This window comes from Asterias rubens, chromosome 16, assembly GCF_902459465.1.
Source record: "Asterias rubens chromosome 16, eAstRub1.3, whole genome shotgun sequence".
In the NCBI taxonomy this organism is placed as follows: domain Eukaryota; kingdom Metazoa; phylum Echinodermata; class Asteroidea; order Forcipulatida; family Asteriidae; genus Asterias; species Asterias rubens.
Window position 1 is genome coordinate 9,148,187 of NC_047077.1, and position 21,003 is coordinate 9,169,189.

Here is a 21,003-nt window from a genome sequence, read left to right on the forward strand (position 1 = left end):
TGCTTCCATTTTATTAATGAGCTTGGAACGCCGGAGGAACCTGCGTTTCGCAAATACTATTGACTGAAAATTTTCGAAATGGCGCATTGCAAATAACAGGCTTTTATGTTGCTCTGTTGAGCCATTTTGAGCCTGACTCAATTAATTGAGTATTGTTGGAAACGGCGCACTAGAATTACCAGGCTTTTTTTCTTCTTCATTTTTTTCAAAGCCTGGGTAACTCTAAACTTCCTACATTTCATTGTAAACTACATATGTATTGATATCTAAGTAAGTCATAGGTGACTTCTTATAGCTTCATGGTGACTTTTACATGGTGAATATATCGACAATTCGTAAGTTGTGTGAATGGAATGATTGAGTTTCAGTAAATATTTTTTCCCAGCAAAGCATACAGAACGACTACGCCAGTCTATTTTGTGTACGTGCATGCAGCTGATCCCTTTATGAAGCACATGTACCGGTATTTGAAGTATAATTTTTCTCCTATAGCGGCAAAGGCCAGTCTATGAAGGACAAAGTTTCAATGTTGACTGTTCCATCAAACAAATAAATGTTGGTTAGAAGAATGAAATAAGAAAAAATTATAATTTTTTTATAATTGTGTATATTAATTTTATGTTTACATATTTTTGTTTGTATTCTGTGAATAATTTTCCTATCGACCCTTGCAAAAATCACCAGCATTATTTGTAAAAATATGAGTTTCTTCCATCCATTCATAAAAAATGACAATAATAAAATATTAAGATATTTAATGGATGAAATTCACAGTCCTTGTACGATCCTACCTCCCCTCCCCCACAAAAAATAAATAAATAACAATTAAATAAAAACAATAAATTCAAACCCCATAGGTGAACAAAACTTAAAGATAGGCGGCCTACCGGTATTTACATCTATTCAGCTATACTTTTTAGCAATAGTGTTTGTCCCCCACATATTTTGCAAAAAGTGATTAAAGAATAAAACTATTTTATGATATTGTGGTAAAGTATTTCCGTAAAGTCCAAGATCGAGCCCCCATTTATTAGCCCCCGCCCCCAGACACAACCTCTTTTATTTAGACACCAATCATGTTTGCCTTTAACACGCAAGGAAAAAAATAACCTTCTAGATCAGGGTCAAATAATTCCAGGTTCAATGTAAACATGGTCTGATGGTTCAGAACTCCATTTCGTTCCTCAAAACTAGGCCTTTTCTTTCAAAAGAAGTGAAATAAAGGCTCCAAAATGGAGCAAAGCACCAGTGAAAATGACTTCACCAATTTCAAGAAACTCAGAGGGGATGCCAGCTTCACTGGACTGAACACTGGCAGATCCGCTTCGGTGTCGTTTTCCGGTGAAGATTTTGTGGACACGGTTTCTAAATTCACCGTGGCCGGCCAGGGATTCGGGATGGTCGGCACCGGTAAATGCATCGCCGTGTTCACCAGCGGTGGGGACTCGCAGGGTAAGTCGATCCGAATATCCACACAACGAGGGCTAGAATGACAGGCTTGGCAGGAATTTGTGCACTCTTTTAATATTTAAAACTGCAGCATGATTGATTGATACCAATTTTACAAAAAAATAAAACTGTAAAAAAGTAGCTTGCTGTTTAGTGTTGTTGATGCATGTTGTTGGGGAAGGGGGCGGGGTGTGAACACTTGAAAATGTCTTTTATTCGGAATTAGCTTATTTTAGTTATGGTTATGCAAACATTGCAAGGGCACTTCCACTGGAATATCTGTAAAACTATATATAAAGTCTGTTCGAATCAAAGTCTATTATTAATTATAATAAATAGCGCCGGTATCCGCCAATCCAATGTATCCCCCCCTTACCAGTTTTCACGCTATTATGCCTTTTTCTTTGAATTGGGAAAAAAATAATGATGCCTTATATCAACCGATGCCCTAATTACCTTTTTTTTTTAATATGAAGTATGCAAACATATATTAAAACTTGATGGACATTGAAATGTTCACACTACACACCGATCTTCGATGACTTCAACTGGCCCCATTTGTTTTGAGTTTTTCCTGTTTTCACGGCAAACAAGAAAGTGTGAATAATCATTGGCTTTCAAATCTGATTTTTATTAATTTTTTTCCCCTTTTTTTCTCTTAAAATTTATAATAAAGCGTATAAATAAACAGTGATAATTGAATCAACAAGCTGATCGTTTAAATTTTAATATTAATAATAATATTGATCGGAGGGTTAAAAAAAAAATCTCCAAAAATATTAGAAAATGATATAAGGCACATGGCTTCTTTAAGCCTCTGTATTTTTTTTCCAGAATGCTCAGCAAAATATTCAGTCACATGATTTGATCATCATGAATTGTGAATTGAAATAGTGTTTGATGAAACTTTTTTGGTGGGCAAATATTTTTATATGGCCTCAACATTATGACATATTTTTGTACCTTGTAGAAATGCCTAAAATACCAAACTTTTTGCATTTACAAGTGCAAATATCAAGTGGAGCCTTACGTGTTTCTAAGTTTTGGTCAAGGGAGAGGAGACTCTTTGCTTGGCAAATAAAACCACACAATTTTTATCTAGGGACTGTTTACATCGCGCACAGAGAGGTAAAAGATTTGCCACGATTTTAGGGACACCTCGAAAACAGGACCTCCTACGATACTGATGAAGGCGCTCATGTTGGTGCTTGCTACAACAATCTGCACTCTAGTTTATAGTTAAATAATATTATTTTTCTTTATTTATTTAATCTTTTAATTTAGGTTTATTCATTGTTAAAGATGGCAGAATAATGTAACCTTAGTTAGCTGCAGTATACATGATGTGTAATAATTATGTCCTTCCTCTAATTTTGTATGTAGCTCTGTTTTATATATTATGAAGAGTAAAGATGAATGATGTCTTTTGAATAATTTTGTGATGGTAGAAGCCAAGGGGTGGCAGGGCTTTTTATGTCATGACCAAAGTCTTAGACATGTCCGGCGGTCTTGTGTTGTGAATTTATAAACCATCAGAGCATTGCATATTGCTCAGGCCTGGAATTTTTTCTATGAACGGGCAACAAGGCCATTTTCATTTTGCAAAGGCCTCTTCCATTTGAAAACTATACAGTTACATGTACATTTATATCAGTCTATGGGAACCCTTTTGAAGAGGGGCACCAAGGTCAAGACCAGGCCCCAATTTCACAGAGCTGCTTAAGCAGGACATATTATTGCTTAACAACTTTCTGCTAAGCAGAAATGAGCAGGTACCAGTCACAAATTGTACAGGTGAGATGGTAGTTAGGCTGTCATTAGTGTCAAAGTTATTCTGGTGTTAGCATAATTATGTTGTGCATAATTATGTTGTGCTTAGCACCTACACCTGTAGCAACTACACCTAAACATTTCACAAAATAACTGCATCATTGATGTGCTGAACTTGTAGTACAAAAGTCAGCACATGAGTAAATGAAAAAATGTATCCGCACCCATAACTGGTTTGTTTGCGATCCAGGTACTTTCAATATAGTGCGTAGTGATTGCCTCTGTTGCCTAAAGTTTCAGGTCTAAATGATGAGCATACAGTTTTTGTAAAGTGCTAGTAATGTACGCTGTCTCTTTAGTCTTTAGTTTCCTACTCAGTAAAAACTCAATAACTTTTTTTTTGTTTTCTTTGAACATTATCTTGTTTTAACTTTTATCTATCAGGAATGAATGCTGCAGTACGTGCTGTTGTTCGGATGGGCATTTATGTTGGATTCAAAGTCTACGCCATACATGAGGTAGGCTATCTGTTCAATATCAGCTTTAGAATCAACCCAACTATAAGTTGGGACCTGTCCCAATAGTTGGCATGGCATCCGAAGCGAATGGCACCGAGTCGAAGCTGAGGGTGCCATTTCCCCCCTCAGGTGTACAAAACACCATGGACCCCGCCACAGCATGCAACAATAGTATACTGTTGAATAGCAACACTAGACTGATGTTGCTTATTTGGGCAATTCCATGGTTAGTTTCAATACACCTTTAGCTGCTTAGCACAGCTCGTCGGTCTCCAATATTAATATGAAAGCCTAGTTTCCATTTTTGTACCATGGCTACATGTTGTCCTAAAAAAATTACAAACTTCTAGACACATTTATTCGGTTGTTATGATAAGTTTAATTTTGGTTGGTTACGTTACAAAAAAAGGACATGGAAAAAAACCCAGTTGTCTTTGAACAAAAAGTTTCCTCAAACAGGGTACAGCTGAAACAAACTTCACTATTTCTTTAACTACAAGGGTACTTGTATAGCAAGTGTTTTGGTAAGGACAAAATAAAATAACTCTCATCAGTTCCAGGCATTGCCCCAAAATCATGGTTAGTTACGTTACAGTTAGTTACGTTACACTTTGTCTTTGGCTAATATTATTTGTGATACACCCATGTACTTACACTCACAGCTCTAATCTGGTCTATATTAGTAACTAACATGCAATACTACACTATATTTAACTCAATTAAGCAAAAAACAATGGAATGAAATTATATTTGGTAATATAATTGCAAAAAAGGTATAAAAAGCCATTATCTCGCCAAATCAACCAGGGGCACATTATACATGTATTTAACATTCAAACTGTTTCCTTTACACTCATAAGCCATGCAGTATTTTAAAATCACAATAAATTAAGTGAATTTCTCTCTTACATGTACATAGATGTACCAAAGAAAAATAAACAATAGAAAGGATGTTGAATTAGTTCCCTGTCTCGACGCTTGGTCGTGGATGCTAGTGAATTTCTCTCTTACATAGATGTACCAAAGAAAAATAAACAATAGAAAGAATGTTGAATTAGTTCCTTGTCTCGACGCTTGGTCGTGGATGCTAATCTTAAAGTTCAACATAAAATGTTAAATGCCCGCGATTGTAGACAACTTCTTCAAGTTTTTCTCATAGTGACTAGCTGCCTTTATCTTTTGAAGTGTTGCTGTTGCTTTTCCTTGTTTGACAATGGCCTGTTTGATCTATGGACATTAAAATAAGGAACAAAGTCAATAAACATTTTTGAAAATTGCAACTTCTATACTATACATACATGTAATACATGTATGTACCTGATGTACAGTGTCAGAATTCTACATGTAAATACAACACTGTGCTCAAACTCTCATTAATTTAGTGTAAAAGAGAAATACAACTTTAGGATAACCTTTTAAAATAAAATTCATATAATATATGTAGATTATACCACTCCATGTAACTATATTGTCATCAAACTTACCAAACAATTTTCACTACAAAAGACGAAGATGAGCTTGTAGTCCGACAGGCTTGTTGCGCATGGATCTTGCATACATTTACATGCATACAGACAAAAAAAATTGGGCACATGGCAAACAAAATATGTGCTAGAAGTTGAATTGTGTTTCGAAGAATACTACCTATTTTGTTTAAACTTTACAACAAGGCTGAAAACTTGTGCTTGTGTCAACTTAGCAGCATCTTTATGTCGGTTAGTTACGTTACACTCCGGTTAGTTATGTTACATTATAGTTAGTTACCTTACAGTTTTTGACTGCTTCTATTTTCCACAATGTTTATGATTTTTCTTTCCTTATTTTAATTAAGGATTGCACAAAGTAGGAAAATTCAAGATATCAACATTTTAATTGATTGCCTTTTCTAATGGCGAAAACAATCGGAAGTTTGGGTTAGTTACGTTACATAGGCTTTAATGGGGACAAGCTTCACAGATTAATGGTCTGAATCTATCACAGTCACAAATTTTGACTATTGCAGCCAATGTGTAGCTCCAATCAATGAATAAAATATGACTAGATTGATTGATTTGATACCTTGTAATCTTCCCCATTCAGTAGTAAATTGCACAGTTTTTTTACACATAATTTCATGATAAAACATCGTTGACACAATCTTTTTTTTTTTTTTTCTTTCTTGCAAAGACATGACATTGAAACCATTTTTTCCTGAATATTTGATGTATCTGCTACCATTTAAGCCCAATTTTTACTTTAAAACCACAATTCTAAATTTTGAAGGTCATGTCCACTTCTTCACGGAATTGCCTATTTAGTCATTGTTGCTCAGTGTTGTTCTAATTCCCAACAGGAATACAAATCTGCATGCATTTATGATAACCCCCCCCCCATCTGGATTTTATCCAGACCATACTCCTGGGTTTAGAGCGACTAGTTCAAACTCTATTAAAGCCTCTTTGAGGTATGGCGGACGTGATAGGAGTGAACTGTTTGGTTATGATGTATACATGTACACACAAATTTACCCAAACCTTATAGTATTGTAGCATTGTGTCCGCCATACCTCAAGGGGGCATAGCAAGCTTTGAACTGCACTCTTGAAGGGGTACAGCAATTTTTCTCCCGTACTATTGTAAGGGGTACTTCTATAAGGAAAATGTAACTTTGTATTTGATTTTCGCAAAGGGCACCACAGCAAAACGCACAGGGCACCACAGCAATGTGGGATATTGGATGGTTATTTTTTATAGTTCTTGCCCTTAGTGCACGTGCTCAGACCTACATGCGCATACTGAGCATGGGTGCGCACGCTCAGAGCCGCCGTGGGTGCTGTGGGTTAATTCATGGCCTGCTATGGTCAGATAGTTAGCCGGAGTTTCCACAAACATCACCCTTGTGTTTTTAATCTGTTCCTTCCTCCCAGGGTTACCAGGGAATGGTGGACGGAGGAGACTGCTTCAAGGAAATGGAATGGAAGGATGTCTCGGGTATCATTCAACTGGTAAGCACTCCACAAAATTCCATAGTTGGGTCTGTCCACACTAATGGGTCCTTTTTGGATCCAAAAGATAACTTTTTGGACTGTGACTGGGAGGGTACAAAAAGCCAACTTTTTCCCTAGCCTTGCTCAAGGCAGTCGCATTACTCACTCCGAAAAGACGCCGCTGTAAACCCACCCGTATACACTGTGCTACATGTAACTGTGTATTCACACCGCACCACCCAACCGTATACACCGTCACATCGCTCAACGCACACCGTACGACTACTGTGCACAATTCATCCGCACTCGTACCACTAACCCGCATGCGGAGGTCGTCAGGCGGACAGCCTTGTCGGGTCTGTAACATCCGGGTTTAATGTGTTTCATGAAAAAAAATTCCAATATTTGAAAAAAATGGGGGGGCTCTAGGATGTGCTAGTATGCAGCTCATGAATATGTATATATTTCATCAGACATCAGACAACACAGAATGTGAAGCAAATGAATTATTCATTTTGACGTCCAATCACGCGCTTCCCTTCTCACAACCTTTGGATCCTATCATGCTCGCTGAGTGTCCATGGTAGTGGAGGATGATGTAAACATGTCTCGTCTCGTCTTTCGCGGGCATTATGGTAATGAGTTGACCATGGGAGCTCTTCTTTTGTCTTTCGCGCTTATTATAGTAATGAGGTCAGTGGCTTCAACACAGACCCTACAAGGCTGTCGACCTGATGGCCAACGCATGCGGATAGTGTACGGGGGCATCGTGTCGTGCGGTGTGGTTACACACAATACGCACAGTGTATACGGGTGGGTTTTTATACAGCCGCGGCGATCTTTTTTCGGAGTGAATAATTCGACTGCCTTGAGCAAGGCTACATTTTCCCCTGTATTTTGTTTTGTACAATTCTCAGCTGATAATGAGTGTGCTTACCAAACAATATACAACACGTCAAAATGTCTTATTATTGTAGAAATTATGCAGCGCATTATCAGTTAGTGTTCTTCTTCTTATTATTTTTGCATTGTTCTTTGCAGGGAGGAACAGTAATTGGCAGCGCAAGATGTAAAGACTTCCGTGAGCGAACGGGAAGGAGAAAGGCTGCCCTCAATCTGATCAAGCGAGGAATCAACAACCTAGTGGTGATCGGCGGTGACGGTAGCCTGACTGGGGCTAATCTATTCAGGCAGGAGTGGTCGGAGCATCTCAAGGAACTCCTGGAGGAAGGTGGGTAACCGTTACCGTTACCGTAACGGTCAAGTCTCACAGTTGTGCACTCAACTATCTTTATTCATTTAAAGGGTTGTGCACGCGATTTCATGAAACGCTAGGATTAATCTTAACTCGAGTTAGGACGAGTAACCTAGCCTAACTTAGGAAGGTACGCTGCTTCCTACGCCTTTGGATACGGAACTTAACTTTTTCTAAGTCCTACTGTAAGATGAAGATTAATAAGTACTGTTTTGATTAGTTTGAGAAGTTTCTCCAAATGTTTATCAGTTTTAGATCAAGCTCACCACGAAGGCCATGTCACACAGTGCAATTTTAACAGTCAACTTTGGGGCAACCAACTGCACTGTATGCACAAGGAACACTTTGGCAGGACAAAGATATAATTGGCTAATTAGACAGACCGCTAACTTAGGAATAAGCTCAGTCGGTGAAAGATCGGCATGTTAAACCAGAGGATGTTGGTTCAAATCCCGCTCTAGTAAATTTGCCTTTGTTCAACTACAAATCATTTAAAATTTACCCAGTCACCAGTCAGTTTCTGTTGTGGTTTATTGTAAGTATCGGACCTACATTTATTGGAATGTTTTGTTGTCATTTCCAACAGACCTCATCACAGATGCTGAGCAGAAACACTGCAGTCATTTAAACATTGTTGGAATGGTAGGTAAAACATGGCAAGCAGAAATGTGAATTTGCATTGTTAAACCTCTGTAAAGCCTGGTTCATTCTGGTGAATGCGAATACGATTATCACATCACAAATTCGCAACAAAAATTTGTAATAGTTGAAATGAGTTCAACTCCCGTGAAACATTCGCTCTGAAAACAGCCATGTGACGTCAAAATTCGTATCGCATTTGGGTAAGCAGGCAGTACGAACAGGGTTTAGCAGTTTTTTGGGTCGATAACTACTTGTAATCAAGTGATATAATACAAAGACGCATGTTACACAACATGTACATGGGTCGAGGCTGGGTATTATGAAAAGTGATGTACACCCGGATACATCACCTTGATCATTGATATTATAAATAATGTAGGCCCGGGAGTGAGCAGAGTATGAGGTTGTAATTCTGCTGGTAATACATGTAGGTACATTGATACACATTCCTCTGCGTTGTGCTATTTTGTGCACCCTCAAGGACAAATGGCAATTTTATAATGTCACTGTCTGCATTCCTCTCATCTTCTATTTCAACCTATTGCAAAACCATACATTTTGTGTAATCGACAGTACATGCCCATGACTGACTTCGGACTGACAGCAAACAAATTGAGAATGTCCCCTGCGTTAAAAATCGTCCACTGTAGGACAGTCTAACTGGTTAACCCTCTTGCTGTGTGACCAGTCAACACAAAAGCAATGTGACACTCAACAGGCATGCAACTTTTCCTCGGATCAGCTGATTTTTTCTTTTTTTTCTTTCTCAGTTTTACAATTGTACAATTGTTGCCACTGTTCATGGCGTTTTGTACACCCCGTTTTCCCCCGAGGGTGTACAAAACCCATGGCCGAGGGTGTACAAAACCCATGGACCCCAATCACAGCATGCAACAATTGTTTTGTTATACATGTACCTTGATAACGTTAATATTCCTCTTCTCGAAGTTCTGTTGTTATCTTCAAACATGACGGAGTATGCTTAGTTGAATAAGCAGACGAACAGTTGCTCAAATAAGAAAAAATTATCCACTGTTCCCTCGAACCTGCGACTGTTTTGTACTTAGTGTTGGAAATCGACCAATGGTGAAAATGATCAAGGTAATGTACACCGGTTAACAAAACTCATGTTACCCGCCGTGCTGTGCAGCCATGGTGCATGCATTTTTGTTGCACGTCCTGTGATTGGTTCTCGACCAATCAAACTTCACAGTTTGTTACTGAGGTGTAACAATCAAAATTTAAAAATACTATACAAAATCATCGAAATTTGTAATTTCCTCTTTGTTGGTGAAGTTCCATGCCTGACTCAAGTACAAGTATATCCTTCACTTAGAAACTAGAAACAATAGTTTTCACTCGTTGGTCTCCTTATTGTTTCAGGTTGGTTCTATTGATAATGATTTCTGTGGGACTGATATGACCATTGGTACAGACACGGCTCTGCACCGTATCATGGAGTGTGTAGACTGTATTGCAACTACGGCGCAGAGGTAAGAGTTTGGCTGTATGTACATGTATAGACCTGATTGCAAATACTCGGTACGTGCGCATAAGACGTGGAATGAGGTGCATGCTGGTCTAGGTAGTGATCAAGTTTGTTTGCTTAGTGGGTGTTTGCGAAAAGGTCTATGGTGACTTTGATGGTATGGCAGCTTGTCAATTTTGTAATGCTACATTCAGACATGTACATTGTACATGTATGCCCATAACGAAAAATCTCTGTAACTAGAGATAACACAATAACCTCAAAAAAGGGGATAATTGAAGCATGGTTTCCAGTACCTTTTGCCCCTTTTTGTAAGGGTGAAAACAAAGCACAGAATGTGTAGACTGTATTGCAACTAGTGGGCAGAGGTAAGAGTTTAGGCATATGGGGTGTCATGGACGAGCTGTTAGGAGTATCGAGAAGTGTGGGTTCCGATAATACTTCTTTTCACCCAATCTGTCAATTTGATTTCTAGTTTGTTATTGTTTTGTTAAGGACGAATAAATAATAATAGTAACAATGTTTGCCTATGGAATGTACGATAGCATATTGGCTCAAAGTAACAACAACTTTTTTGAAAGTAACTAAATACATATTTTTTGTCGTTTCTAACCTCAGTCACCAAAAGACATTTGTCTTGTTTGTTAGTGTATGGAGTTCAGACTGCTTTTTCATATTTCAGAGTTCCTGGTAAACGGAGTTTGTTGGTCAAAAGTGGTCTTCAAAGTACATGACATTGCTTGAAAACCGAAACATTGTTTTTTTAAGAAAAACATTTATTTGTGCATTTAGATTTATTTTGTTTCTCAAATTTATTCACACTTTTTCGTACACCCTTTTGACCATTACAGATATAGAATTACCCCCCAAAATAGCCATGTAAGTCTGATAGATAAAACAAGAAAGGTAATGATAGCACTTAACTACAAATTACATAAAATACTGCATGAGCTTTTTTAGCAACAACTCTCTCATATTGGCTCAATTTATAGACAACTCTTTCCAAAGTGACTGAATACATATTTTGTTTGTCGTTTCCACCCTCAGTCACCAGAGGACATTTGTCTTGGAGGTAATGGGTCGTCACTGTGGTTACCTGGCCCTGGTGGCAGGGTTAGCCAGCGGTGCCGACTGGGTCTTCCTACCGGAGTGGCCACCAGAGACTGGCTGGGAAGAGAAACTCTGCAAGAAGTTGGCCCAGGTTAGTTAAGATGATTTTCTTATAGATATTGAATAAAACAAGTACCAAAGTTAAACCATAAATTGCATTTGTTTTTATTTCATAGTGCAGTGGATGTCTAAATTGGTCAATATGACTTGTTTTGCTGGAGCTTAAAGAAAATGGACACCATTGGTAATTGTCAATTGCCAGTCTTCTCACTTGGTGTATCTCAACATATGCATAAAACAACAAACCTGTGAAAATTTGAGCTCAAGCGGTCATCGAAAGTTGCGGGATAATAATGAAAGAAAAAAACACCCTTCATCACACTTAGTTGTGTGCTATCAGCTGCTTGATCTTGAGACCTCAAGTTCTAAATCTGAGGTCTCGAAATCAAATTTGTGGAAAATTACTTCTTTCTTGAAAACTACTCATTTCAGAGGGAGCCGTTTCTCACAGTGTTTTATACTATCAACAGCTCCCCATTGTACTGGTTACCATGTAAGGTTTTATGCTAATAATAGTTTTGAGTAGTTACCATGGTTACCAATAGTGTCCACTACCTTTAACGCTCACGTAATTCAAATGTACAGTATTGAGAAAGGAAGGTCTCTTCACATGACCTGTATGCAAATCATCACAGTTATATGAAGTCTGGCAATTTCAAACAAAGACAACAACCTACAGTTGCTCAGTTTATTAAAAATTACCCTTAAAGGCACAGGACAATATTGGCAATTGTCAAAGACAAGTATTCTCTTTCGGTGTATCCCAACATATGCATAGAATAACAAACCTGTGAAAATTTGATCTCAATTGGTCTTCAAAATTACAAGAGAATGATGAAAGAAAAAACACCCTTGTAGCACAAATTTGTGTTCTTTCGAATGCATACAATAAATGAAGGCTTTGATTTGAGTGGGAAAATATCTATTTCTCAAAGACTAGGTACATGTACATGTAACTTCAGAGGGAGCCATTTCTCACAATGTTTTATACTATCACCAGCTCTCCATTGCTTGTTACCATGTAAATTGTTTGCTAACAAGTATGCCTAATGAGCAGGGATGATTTTGTAACAGTGCCTTGATTGAGCTAATGGATATAAATGCAAATCTGTTGTTAAAATTATTACTTGTTCCTTTATTTGTTTACCTGGCTACAGACGAGGGAGTTTGGGAAGCGTCTTCATATTATTATCGTTGCCGAGGGGGCAAAGGATCGCCAGGGCAACCCAATCACAACTCAGATAGTCAAAGATGTAAGTTAAAAATAAATTTCTTCAAACAATGTTGCTCAATCAAAGTTACCCATTTCGTAGGCTCGGGACTATAATGTCGTTAGTGGAGTTTGTTTGGATTTCATAAAATTGCTTTTGCATATTTTGGAGCTCCTTGAGTTTATTCTTAAAGAGTTGTCTCCAAAGTAATTTCTTGTCAAACAGAAACACTAATTTATTATTGATTTAATTTATTTGTGATTTTTTGTAATTTTTTTCAAATTCATACAAACTTGTTTTCAATCGTTTTGATTGTAATACATATAGGTATGGAATTGCAATAAAGGACCTTCACTGACCCAGCGATTTCATGTTCTCCCAATCCCACTTATATTCACGAATTAAACTTCCATTCCAACTTTGTTGTCACCCCTGCATGTTTGTTTTATACGGATTTATTTCACTGTGATATTTTTTCTTTGCAGTTGATTGTAAAACGTCTGGACTATGACACGCGAGTCACCGTACTTGGCCATGTACAGCGCGGGGGGAACCCATCTGCGTTTGACAGAGTCCTGGTGAGATTTTTTTTTTGCAGTAAACCCACAGTAAACTGGTAAACCCTAAGTATCTAAACCCCTGGAAAAAATCTTGCCCCCATTAATAATAATAAATAATAATAACAATGAGAACTTATAAAGCGCACAAATCCATCAAAGTGCTCATGGCGCTAAATACAAAGAATAATATTTACATGTACAATAACCAAAATTGAAACGTAAGCCTAAGCTAAGAAGAAATCCAGAACATGTTGAAGAGAAATACAATACAAATGCAATATCAAAGAAAACATCGAAGGGTAGAAATCAAACCATTGTCTCAAATACTTGGTTGAAAAGATGTGTCTTAAGGTTTTTCTTAAATTGTTTTAAAGAAACAGATGATTTTACTAGTGCTGGCAATTTGTTCCATAGGCGTGGGGCAGTGTATGCAGTGTGGTTCTGGGCCTTATTTTATTATGTCTGTAAGCACAAAAACTGACTAAGCACAAAAACCCTTTGCTTAGCAAAAATAGGGAGACAGCAAGTACATTTAGCGCAGCAATTGAATTACCTTTATTTGCAGTGTCTTAGGCATGTTAGGGGCCATTCATAATAGTCAATGTTGCAAAAAAATTATATTTCTTTAAAATTTAATTCCCCACCCACTTCTCTGAATTTTTAATATTGTATTTCTTCATAATCTTCAATACACTGAATAACAAAGTAATGCCTCAAATGAACCAGATGTTTAAGATCAAAGTTCTCTAACGTCAGTAGTTTTTGTTATTTCAATAAACTGCTTTTCTTGGCTTAAACAAACAACTTTTACTTTGTAATCAGGAATGAAACGACCTTTGCCAGCTTGGTATTTTGTCTGTTTTTTTTACAAGTTTTTATCCTTGCCCAATGGTGCTGATTTCCCCCAGTTGGGAGTTTTTCTCCACATCTGAAATCTGAATTTCGATTTTCAGTTGTTTCTTTTGACCAACACACCCACAATTTCTAGGAAGAATTAAAATTTTGTTTTGACAATGCTTCGTTTTTGAAAGGGCAAGGGCACCAAGGCATTTTCTCCTTGGTAAGAGGGCACCCTATGAGGATGTTGTAAATTTCTTCTGATACATTTTAAGGGCACCAAGGCAATGACCAGGGGGCTTTGAGGCAATTGCCTCTGTTGCCTCCGTGAAGTATCAGGCCTGGCCCCCTTATGATTCAATTATTTTTTTATTGTCATGTTTTTAGGCTTGTCGTATGGGAGCAGAGGCTGTCCTGTCATTGGTAGATGCTACGGATACAACTCCAGCCTATGTAGTCACCTTGGATGGTAATAAGGCTATTAGGATGCCCCTTATGGAGTGTGTAGAAAGGGTACGTAAGTGTGCTTAGAAAAACTTGAGAAAAGTATATGTAAGAGCGGCAGAATATTTTAGCACAATTGCTTTAGATTTTTTTTGTTTTTAGGTGGTAGTCATATATTTTACTATTGCATTTTGCTTATTAGTACAATAGTCTCTATACAATATTTTAAAGGAAGTGGACACTGTTGGTAATTACTCAAAATAATTATTAGCATAAAACCTTACTTGATAAGGAGTAATGGGGAGAGGTTAATAGTACATGTATAAAACATTGTGAGAAACGGCTCCCTCTGAAGTGACAAAGTTTTCAAGAAAGAAGTAATTTGTCACGAATTTGAATTAGAGACCTCAGATTTAGAATTTGAGGTCTCGAAATCAAGCATCTGAAAGCACACAACATTGTGTGACAAGGGTGTTTTTTTCTTTCATTATTATCTCGCAACTTCGACGACCGATTGAGCTCAAATTTTCACAGGTTTAATATTTTATGCATAAGTTGAGATACACCAAGTGAGAAGACTGGTCATTGAACATTCACCAATAGTTTCCAATGTCTTTAAACCCACTGAAGTTACACTTGACTTTGTTACTTGATTATTTTCTATTAGACTCAAGCGGTGGCGAAGGCCTTACATGAAGGGCGGTTTGAGGAGGCGGCAGAGCTCAGAGGAAGGTAAAAACAAATAGACCGATCCATTAGGCTCTGCCCCTGACGCACGTGTGAGCAAGACCACGTGAGCGTCTTCAATACCTTTCTGCACAATCTGCCGCACGCATCAAGCATACGCGCACGCATGTCAGACCTTATTTGTCGGACCTTCGATGCATTGTGATTGGTCAATACGCAATGGGGCAGAGCTTAATGGATCTTTGTATTATGCCTTTGTTCTTTATTTTTTTCTAAATTTTGGTGCTGTTGCCCTGGTTTACTATAGTCTTCACCAGGACACCAGCACCATGCGCTTAGAATTGGGTAGTAAGCGCGGTATAAATTTGTATTATTATAATTAATGTATTTATAGAAACGAGATGAAGTGAGTCTAGGACTGTAAGGCAGTTTAGACTTTTCAGTTCAACTCATTCACAAGTTCTTTTTGGGGAACAATTCAAAGCAATTGTTCGTTAACAATCAGAAAGCTCTGACCCTAAATCCCTTATCATTTTCAATTGCCAAAACTAGCACAAAAGTCGAACAACATGCAGATATAAAAAAAAGGTTGGTTTTAAATCTCTTCACTGCACTTTGACTTTTTTTAGTACTGTATCTTATGTACAATTTTCAATGATGGTATTTTCGTCTACAGGAGTTTTGTGAATAATCTGAGGACGTACCTGACCCTGACGAGATTGAAGCCACCAGATAAAGTCTGCAGTCTCGATGGCAAGACATGCTCAGTGAGTTACTTTCCAGTCCTATCTTTCTAACAATGTATAGAGTAGGCCTACAGTGTTGTGGCTGCGTGAGCAGGCCTTCTAGGCTCAAGCGCTAGTGTTTCTGATGTGCAGAGTGTGGGTTTGAGTCCTTGGGGCCAATTTCATAAAGCTGTTAAGCAGAAAATACCGCTCAGCATTTTTCTCTGCTAAGCAAAATTTGAGTGGGACACCAGTTAATGTAATTTTTGCTGGTAAACTTTTGTTGTTAAGCAACACTTTTCTGTGCGTATGAAATTGAGTCCTTGTTCTGACACTTGTGTTCTTAAGCAAGACACTTAAAGGCAGTGGACACTATTGGTAATTACTCAAAATAATTATTAGCATGAAACTTTTCTTGGTGACGAGTAATGGGGAGAGGTTGATGGTATAAAACATTGTGAGAAACGGCTCCCTCTGAAGTGACATAGTTTTCGAGAAAGAAGTAATTGTCCACGAATTTGATTTCGAGACCTCGGATTTAGAACTTGAGGTCTCGAAATCAACCATCTAAACGCACACAACTTCGTGTGACAAGGGTTATTTTTCTTTCATTATTATCTCGCAAGTTCGGTGACGGATTGAGCTCAAATTTTCACAGGTTTGTTATTTAATGCATATTGTAGAGATACACCAACTGTGAAGGCTAGTCTTTGACAATTACCAATAGTGTCCACTGCCTTTAACTAGTATTGCTCCATCCTTCAAATCATAGGATTGGAATCTGTTGGTCCAGTGTGTTGTGTAACATATACATTTGAGGTTACACTTATCACTTAGAGATGGGGCTTGCCCCTGTGTTTCTGGCACTGGCTGCTGAATGACTTAATACCTTAACATTTATACCCCTGGGTGAAGAGAAACAATCATAGAAAAGTATGTTGCTCAAGGACATAATTAAGTGTCAGGACAGCATATTTCGCGTAGAGTGCTGGGCAATATTGTTAGTTCTGGGCAGGCCCGCCCACCACTGGGCAGGCCCGCCCACCACTGGGCAGACCCGCCCACCACTGGGCAGGCCCGCCCACCACTGGGCAGGCCCGCCCACCACTGGGCAGGCCCGCCCACCACTGGGCAGGTCCCCCCACCATGGCTACATCACTGCCCTTCAATCATATGTATCATAAGGCTCTGAACCTGATGATATATTTTTGTAAGCTGTTATTCTTTATTCCAGACTGACTTCAACCTAGCTGTTGTAAACGTTGGTGCTCCAGCAGCAGGGATGAATGCAGCGGTGCGGGCATTTGTGAGATCCTCCCTCTTCAACGGCTACCGTGTGCTTGGAATCTATGATGGCTTTGAGGGTCTGCTGGAAGACAATGTAAGTTACCTTTCAGCTACCTGTACTTGTATTCATCAAATAGACCTTTTCACAGGTATATTCACTCTGTTGATTACTGCTCTGTGTGCTTAAAATTTTTGTTAAATGCAAGTCGCCAGACATACAAGGCCTGAAGGCCTCTTCAAGGTGTGGGCTACAAATCAACTGTTTTTCCAGGGGCCGATGCTACCTACTCCTAATAATACACAGTGCTTGTCTAGCGCTATTCCAAAGAACATGATTATAGCGCTTTACACATGAACCATTACTAAAACAAAATATATACACAAAAGCTGAGAAAAATATATAAAGCAGAACAATAATAATTTATTAGCAAAAAAAAAAAAGATAAACATAATTTATGAACAGGGCTGAAACGGGGTTACCCCCTTTACATCCATACGGATGTACATGTAGGCTTGGGTATCATCCATCAAAAGCCTGGCTTGTAGAGCAGAAAGAACTAGCTCCCCAACTTTATGAAGCAATCATGGTTAAAGGAACACGTTGCCTTGGATAGTTCGAGTTGGTCTTTGAAAAGCCTTTGTAACCGTTTTTTTTAAATGCATATGGGTAGAAAAAGTAGATTACAATGATCCACACAAACATGCCTCAAAATTGCAGAGGTTTTCTTTTACTTTGTCGACTAACAGGGTCAACCATTTATGGGATTCAAATTTTTGACTCCCATAAATGGCCGCCCGTGTTAGTTCACAGAGTAAAAGGAAACCACGCAATTTCAAGGCAAATTTGTGTGGATCATTGTATGATCATCACAAGAATTAGAAGACAACATTATTAGCACTCTCAACATTTGCATTTTTATTTGTGTTAATATTTTTTAAGATAGAACAAAGAGTACTTTCAAAGACTGTTCTAACACTCCTCTAACTTCCAGCTACATGTATTTGACATTTTGTTGCTTGATATGTAGCGTGGTGTATCCCCTGTCATCATGTATTAATTGTGTGTGTGGGTTTGTTTGTTTGAATGACCCATATAACAATGACCAAGGAGCACAGCCTGAGGCGGTGTCCTATTGGTGGCTACAGCTAGATTTGCGCGTCATCATGCCTTGAGCCTGAATACATATGGACCGAAAGAGAGTAACCCTGTTTCAGCCCTAGGAGTAGGTGGCAATGCCCCCTGGAAAAAAAAAACAATTGTAGACCACACCTTGAAGAAGCTTTAAGGTCTTGTGTGTCTGGCGACTTGCATAACAAAATTAAACAAAATTAGGAACAGCTGTGTAGCTGTAGATGCCAATTCAGATATGGCTGTAGATCAAAATTTCTGTACCTTTCTGGAGAAGGTAAAACTAGGAGGGCCTAGAGAAAAAACCCTGTGGCACAGGCTGACAGGAGAGAACCAACACAAAGCTCTACTACTCACATGTGGCCCTTACCAGGAGTCCAAACAGGGCCATAGTGGCGAGAAGAGAGCACTTTACACACAAGCCAACCATGCCACCCAATGTTAAACTTTGACCTTTGCTCTTTGCCCTCTCAGGTCAAGCACATGGGCTGGATGGATGTTGGTACGTGGGTCAGTGAAGGGGGCTCGTTACTGGGAACCAATAGGTAAGTGTCGAGTTAATGGCTCTTTGCTTGTCCTTGTATCTGTACACCCGTTTGGCATATCACTTTACATACATAGTCATGTTTAGATACAACACGAGTGGTGAATGCGTAGTCAATTGTGTGGTGTGTGATTGTCATCTAGGGTGGGGAGATCATGAGGGAGGGGGCTGGGGAGTTCAAGAGGGAGGGGGCTGGGGAGTTATGCCCAATTGCAGAATAAACCAAATCAGGAATCTCTGTGAATCAAGATGCAATGAATGTCTCGCAGCATTTCTTGAAGACATGAGGTTGAACATTTTTCTGTCTAACATATCTAAAAGCAAAGGATAGGATCAACAAATGTTTGTTTCAATCTGAAAATTTATTGAGTATATTAACATGATTAACCATACCAGTACGAATCCTCTAGAGAAACACTCCCATCTGCAATACAGTTGATCAAATCAGTAATGGTCCTTCAAAGGAATAATTTCTGTCAGAAACACACTTGGGTCCAATGGTTAGACTGCCGGACTTGTAATCATAAGGTTGTGGGTTCGAATCAAATGAAGCTACATGTATTGCTGATTTGACAATGACTAGAAAATGCAGTAAACAATTATACACTGACTGGAATAAGTATTGTCTTCTAGTTACTGAATCATAATTTCTTAATTTGCACAACTCATAATCATAGACAGTCAACCAATGTTTGTATGAGAGAAATTGGCTGTTGCCAGCTTTGCGTTTATATCCCCCTTGTTGGAGTTTGCCGAGTTCCCTTGACTGGAATATTAACTTTAAAAAAATACCCAAAAAACAAACAAACAAACAAACAAACACCCCAACACTTCAACAAACAAACAAGAAAATTGGTTGTAGAGGCACTCAGAATCACACTTGCTTATTTTGAAATAAGCTTGACCTGACATCACACAGAACCACTCACAGAACACTAGGCCTGTACACTGATAGTGTTATTTTTACTAAAACGGGGCAAAATTTCATGAAATTTTCGTAATTTGGTGTGTTTATTGAAAACTTTTGGATGGATATGAGTTTTCTCTTCCATTAGACAATGATGTATTTTCCATTTAAGCCTGATTTTTCCTGATTTCATGATTTAAAAAAATAATCTCCACAAGCCTTTCAATTTCTTTGAACAAGTAATTAAAAACAGTCACCAAAGGGAGTTTTAAAGATTAAAGAAATGGTCCACAAAATGTCCGAACTTGAAGTTTTGGTTTTCTCAGTACACAGCGTGTGCATTGTACATCCTCCTGAGATCTAACATAATTATAGGAGGTCATGGGTCTAGAATAAGGGGAGCACCAGGACCCAATTTCATGGCTCTGTCTACCCTAAGCAAAGAATCAAAGCTTAAAGACAGTGGACACTATTGGTAGTTGTCAAAGACCAGTCATCTCACTTGCTGTTTCTCAACATATGCATAAAATAACAAAACCTGTGAAAATTTGAGCTCAATCGGTCATCGAAGTTGCGAGATAATAATGAAAGAAGAAAACACCCTTTTCACACGAAAGTTGTTTGCTTTCTAATGATTGCATTCGAGTCCTCAAATTCTAAATCTGAGGTCTCAAATCAAATTCGTGGAAAACTACTTCATTCTCGAAAACTACTCCACTTCAGAGGGAGCCGTTTCTCATAGTGTTTTTTACTATCAACCTCTCCCCATTACTTGTTATCAAGTAAGGTTTCATGCTAGTAATTATTTTGAGTAATTACCATTAGTGTCCACTGCCTTTAAAGGAAGCAGGAAATTCTGCACTTTTGTCCAGTGTAATTCAAAGTTCAGCAGGGAATTTTTAATGTACGTGTGCGTACTAATTCACATTACTAGGCATTCTTCGCTTATGGTTACAGCTAGCGCAGAAATATAGCGCTTGCATTGCACAGTTAGCGGAGAATGGTAAGTGCAGAATTCGGCGATAAGCAGAGCCTTGAAATTGGGCCCAGGTCAGCAAGTCATTCTCAGGAATGTTCACTCTCATCAACTCCCTCCCTGGGACCTCAAGAATTCAAACATAACTGCAAAGATTATTTTGCCCCTAATTTTTTTAATTCGCACCTGTGTTTTCTTTGCCGTGGTTTTTGTTGTTGTTGTTGTCATCTTGTTTGTTTTACAGTGAGGTGTACCCATCGTCAGGAAGTGATAAACTTGATCGGTATTTTTGTAAAAATATAAAACAAGGGGGGAATGTGTGAGCTGCTTACTCAAAATGAAAGTGAAGTTAACTGTAAATCAGCGATGTGCAGTATGTTTTTGAGGAAAACTTTCCCCATCAGTGTTTTGTTTTACGACAGCGGAGAGCGAAATCTT

At 38.4% G+C, this 21,003-nt stretch overlaps 1 protein-coding gene across 2 annotated transcripts in view; it reads left to right on the top strand.

Annotated features, from left to right (window-relative positions):
• Positions 1–1,132: 1,132 nt before the first annotated feature.
• LOC117301152 (ATP-dependent 6-phosphofructokinase, platelet type-like) overlaps positions 1,133–21,003 on the top strand; it is a 37,779-nt gene continuing 17,908 nt past the window's right edge. The window contains exons 1-15 of one of the 2 annotated variants that reach the window (XM_033785047.1): positions 1,133–1,452; positions 3,664–3,737; positions 6,643–6,720; positions 7,744–7,933; positions 8,544–8,599; positions 9,983–10,092; positions 11,136–11,289; positions 12,416–12,511; positions 12,955–13,047; positions 14,254–14,379; positions 14,978–15,042; positions 15,674–15,764; positions 16,957–17,103; positions 18,613–18,683; positions 20,810–20,848. In XM_033785047.1, coding sequence (XP_033640938.1) covers positions 1,233–1,452; positions 3,664–3,737; positions 6,643–6,720; positions 7,744–7,933; positions 8,544–8,599; positions 9,983–10,092; positions 11,136–11,289; positions 12,416–12,511; positions 12,955–13,047; positions 14,254–14,379; positions 14,978–15,042; positions 15,674–15,764; positions 16,957–17,103; positions 18,613–18,683; positions 20,810–20,848 — 1,610 coding nt within the window. In that variant the 5' untranslated portion in view covers positions 1,133–1,232. The remainder of the gene's footprint in view (positions 1,453–3,663; positions 3,738–6,642; positions 6,721–7,743; positions 7,934–8,543; positions 8,600–9,982; positions 10,093–11,135; positions 11,290–12,415; positions 12,512–12,954; positions 13,048–14,253; positions 14,380–14,977; positions 15,043–15,673; positions 15,765–16,956; positions 17,104–18,612; positions 18,684–20,809; positions 20,849–21,003) is intronic. The other variant, XM_033785048.1, reaches the window with a different exon arrangement.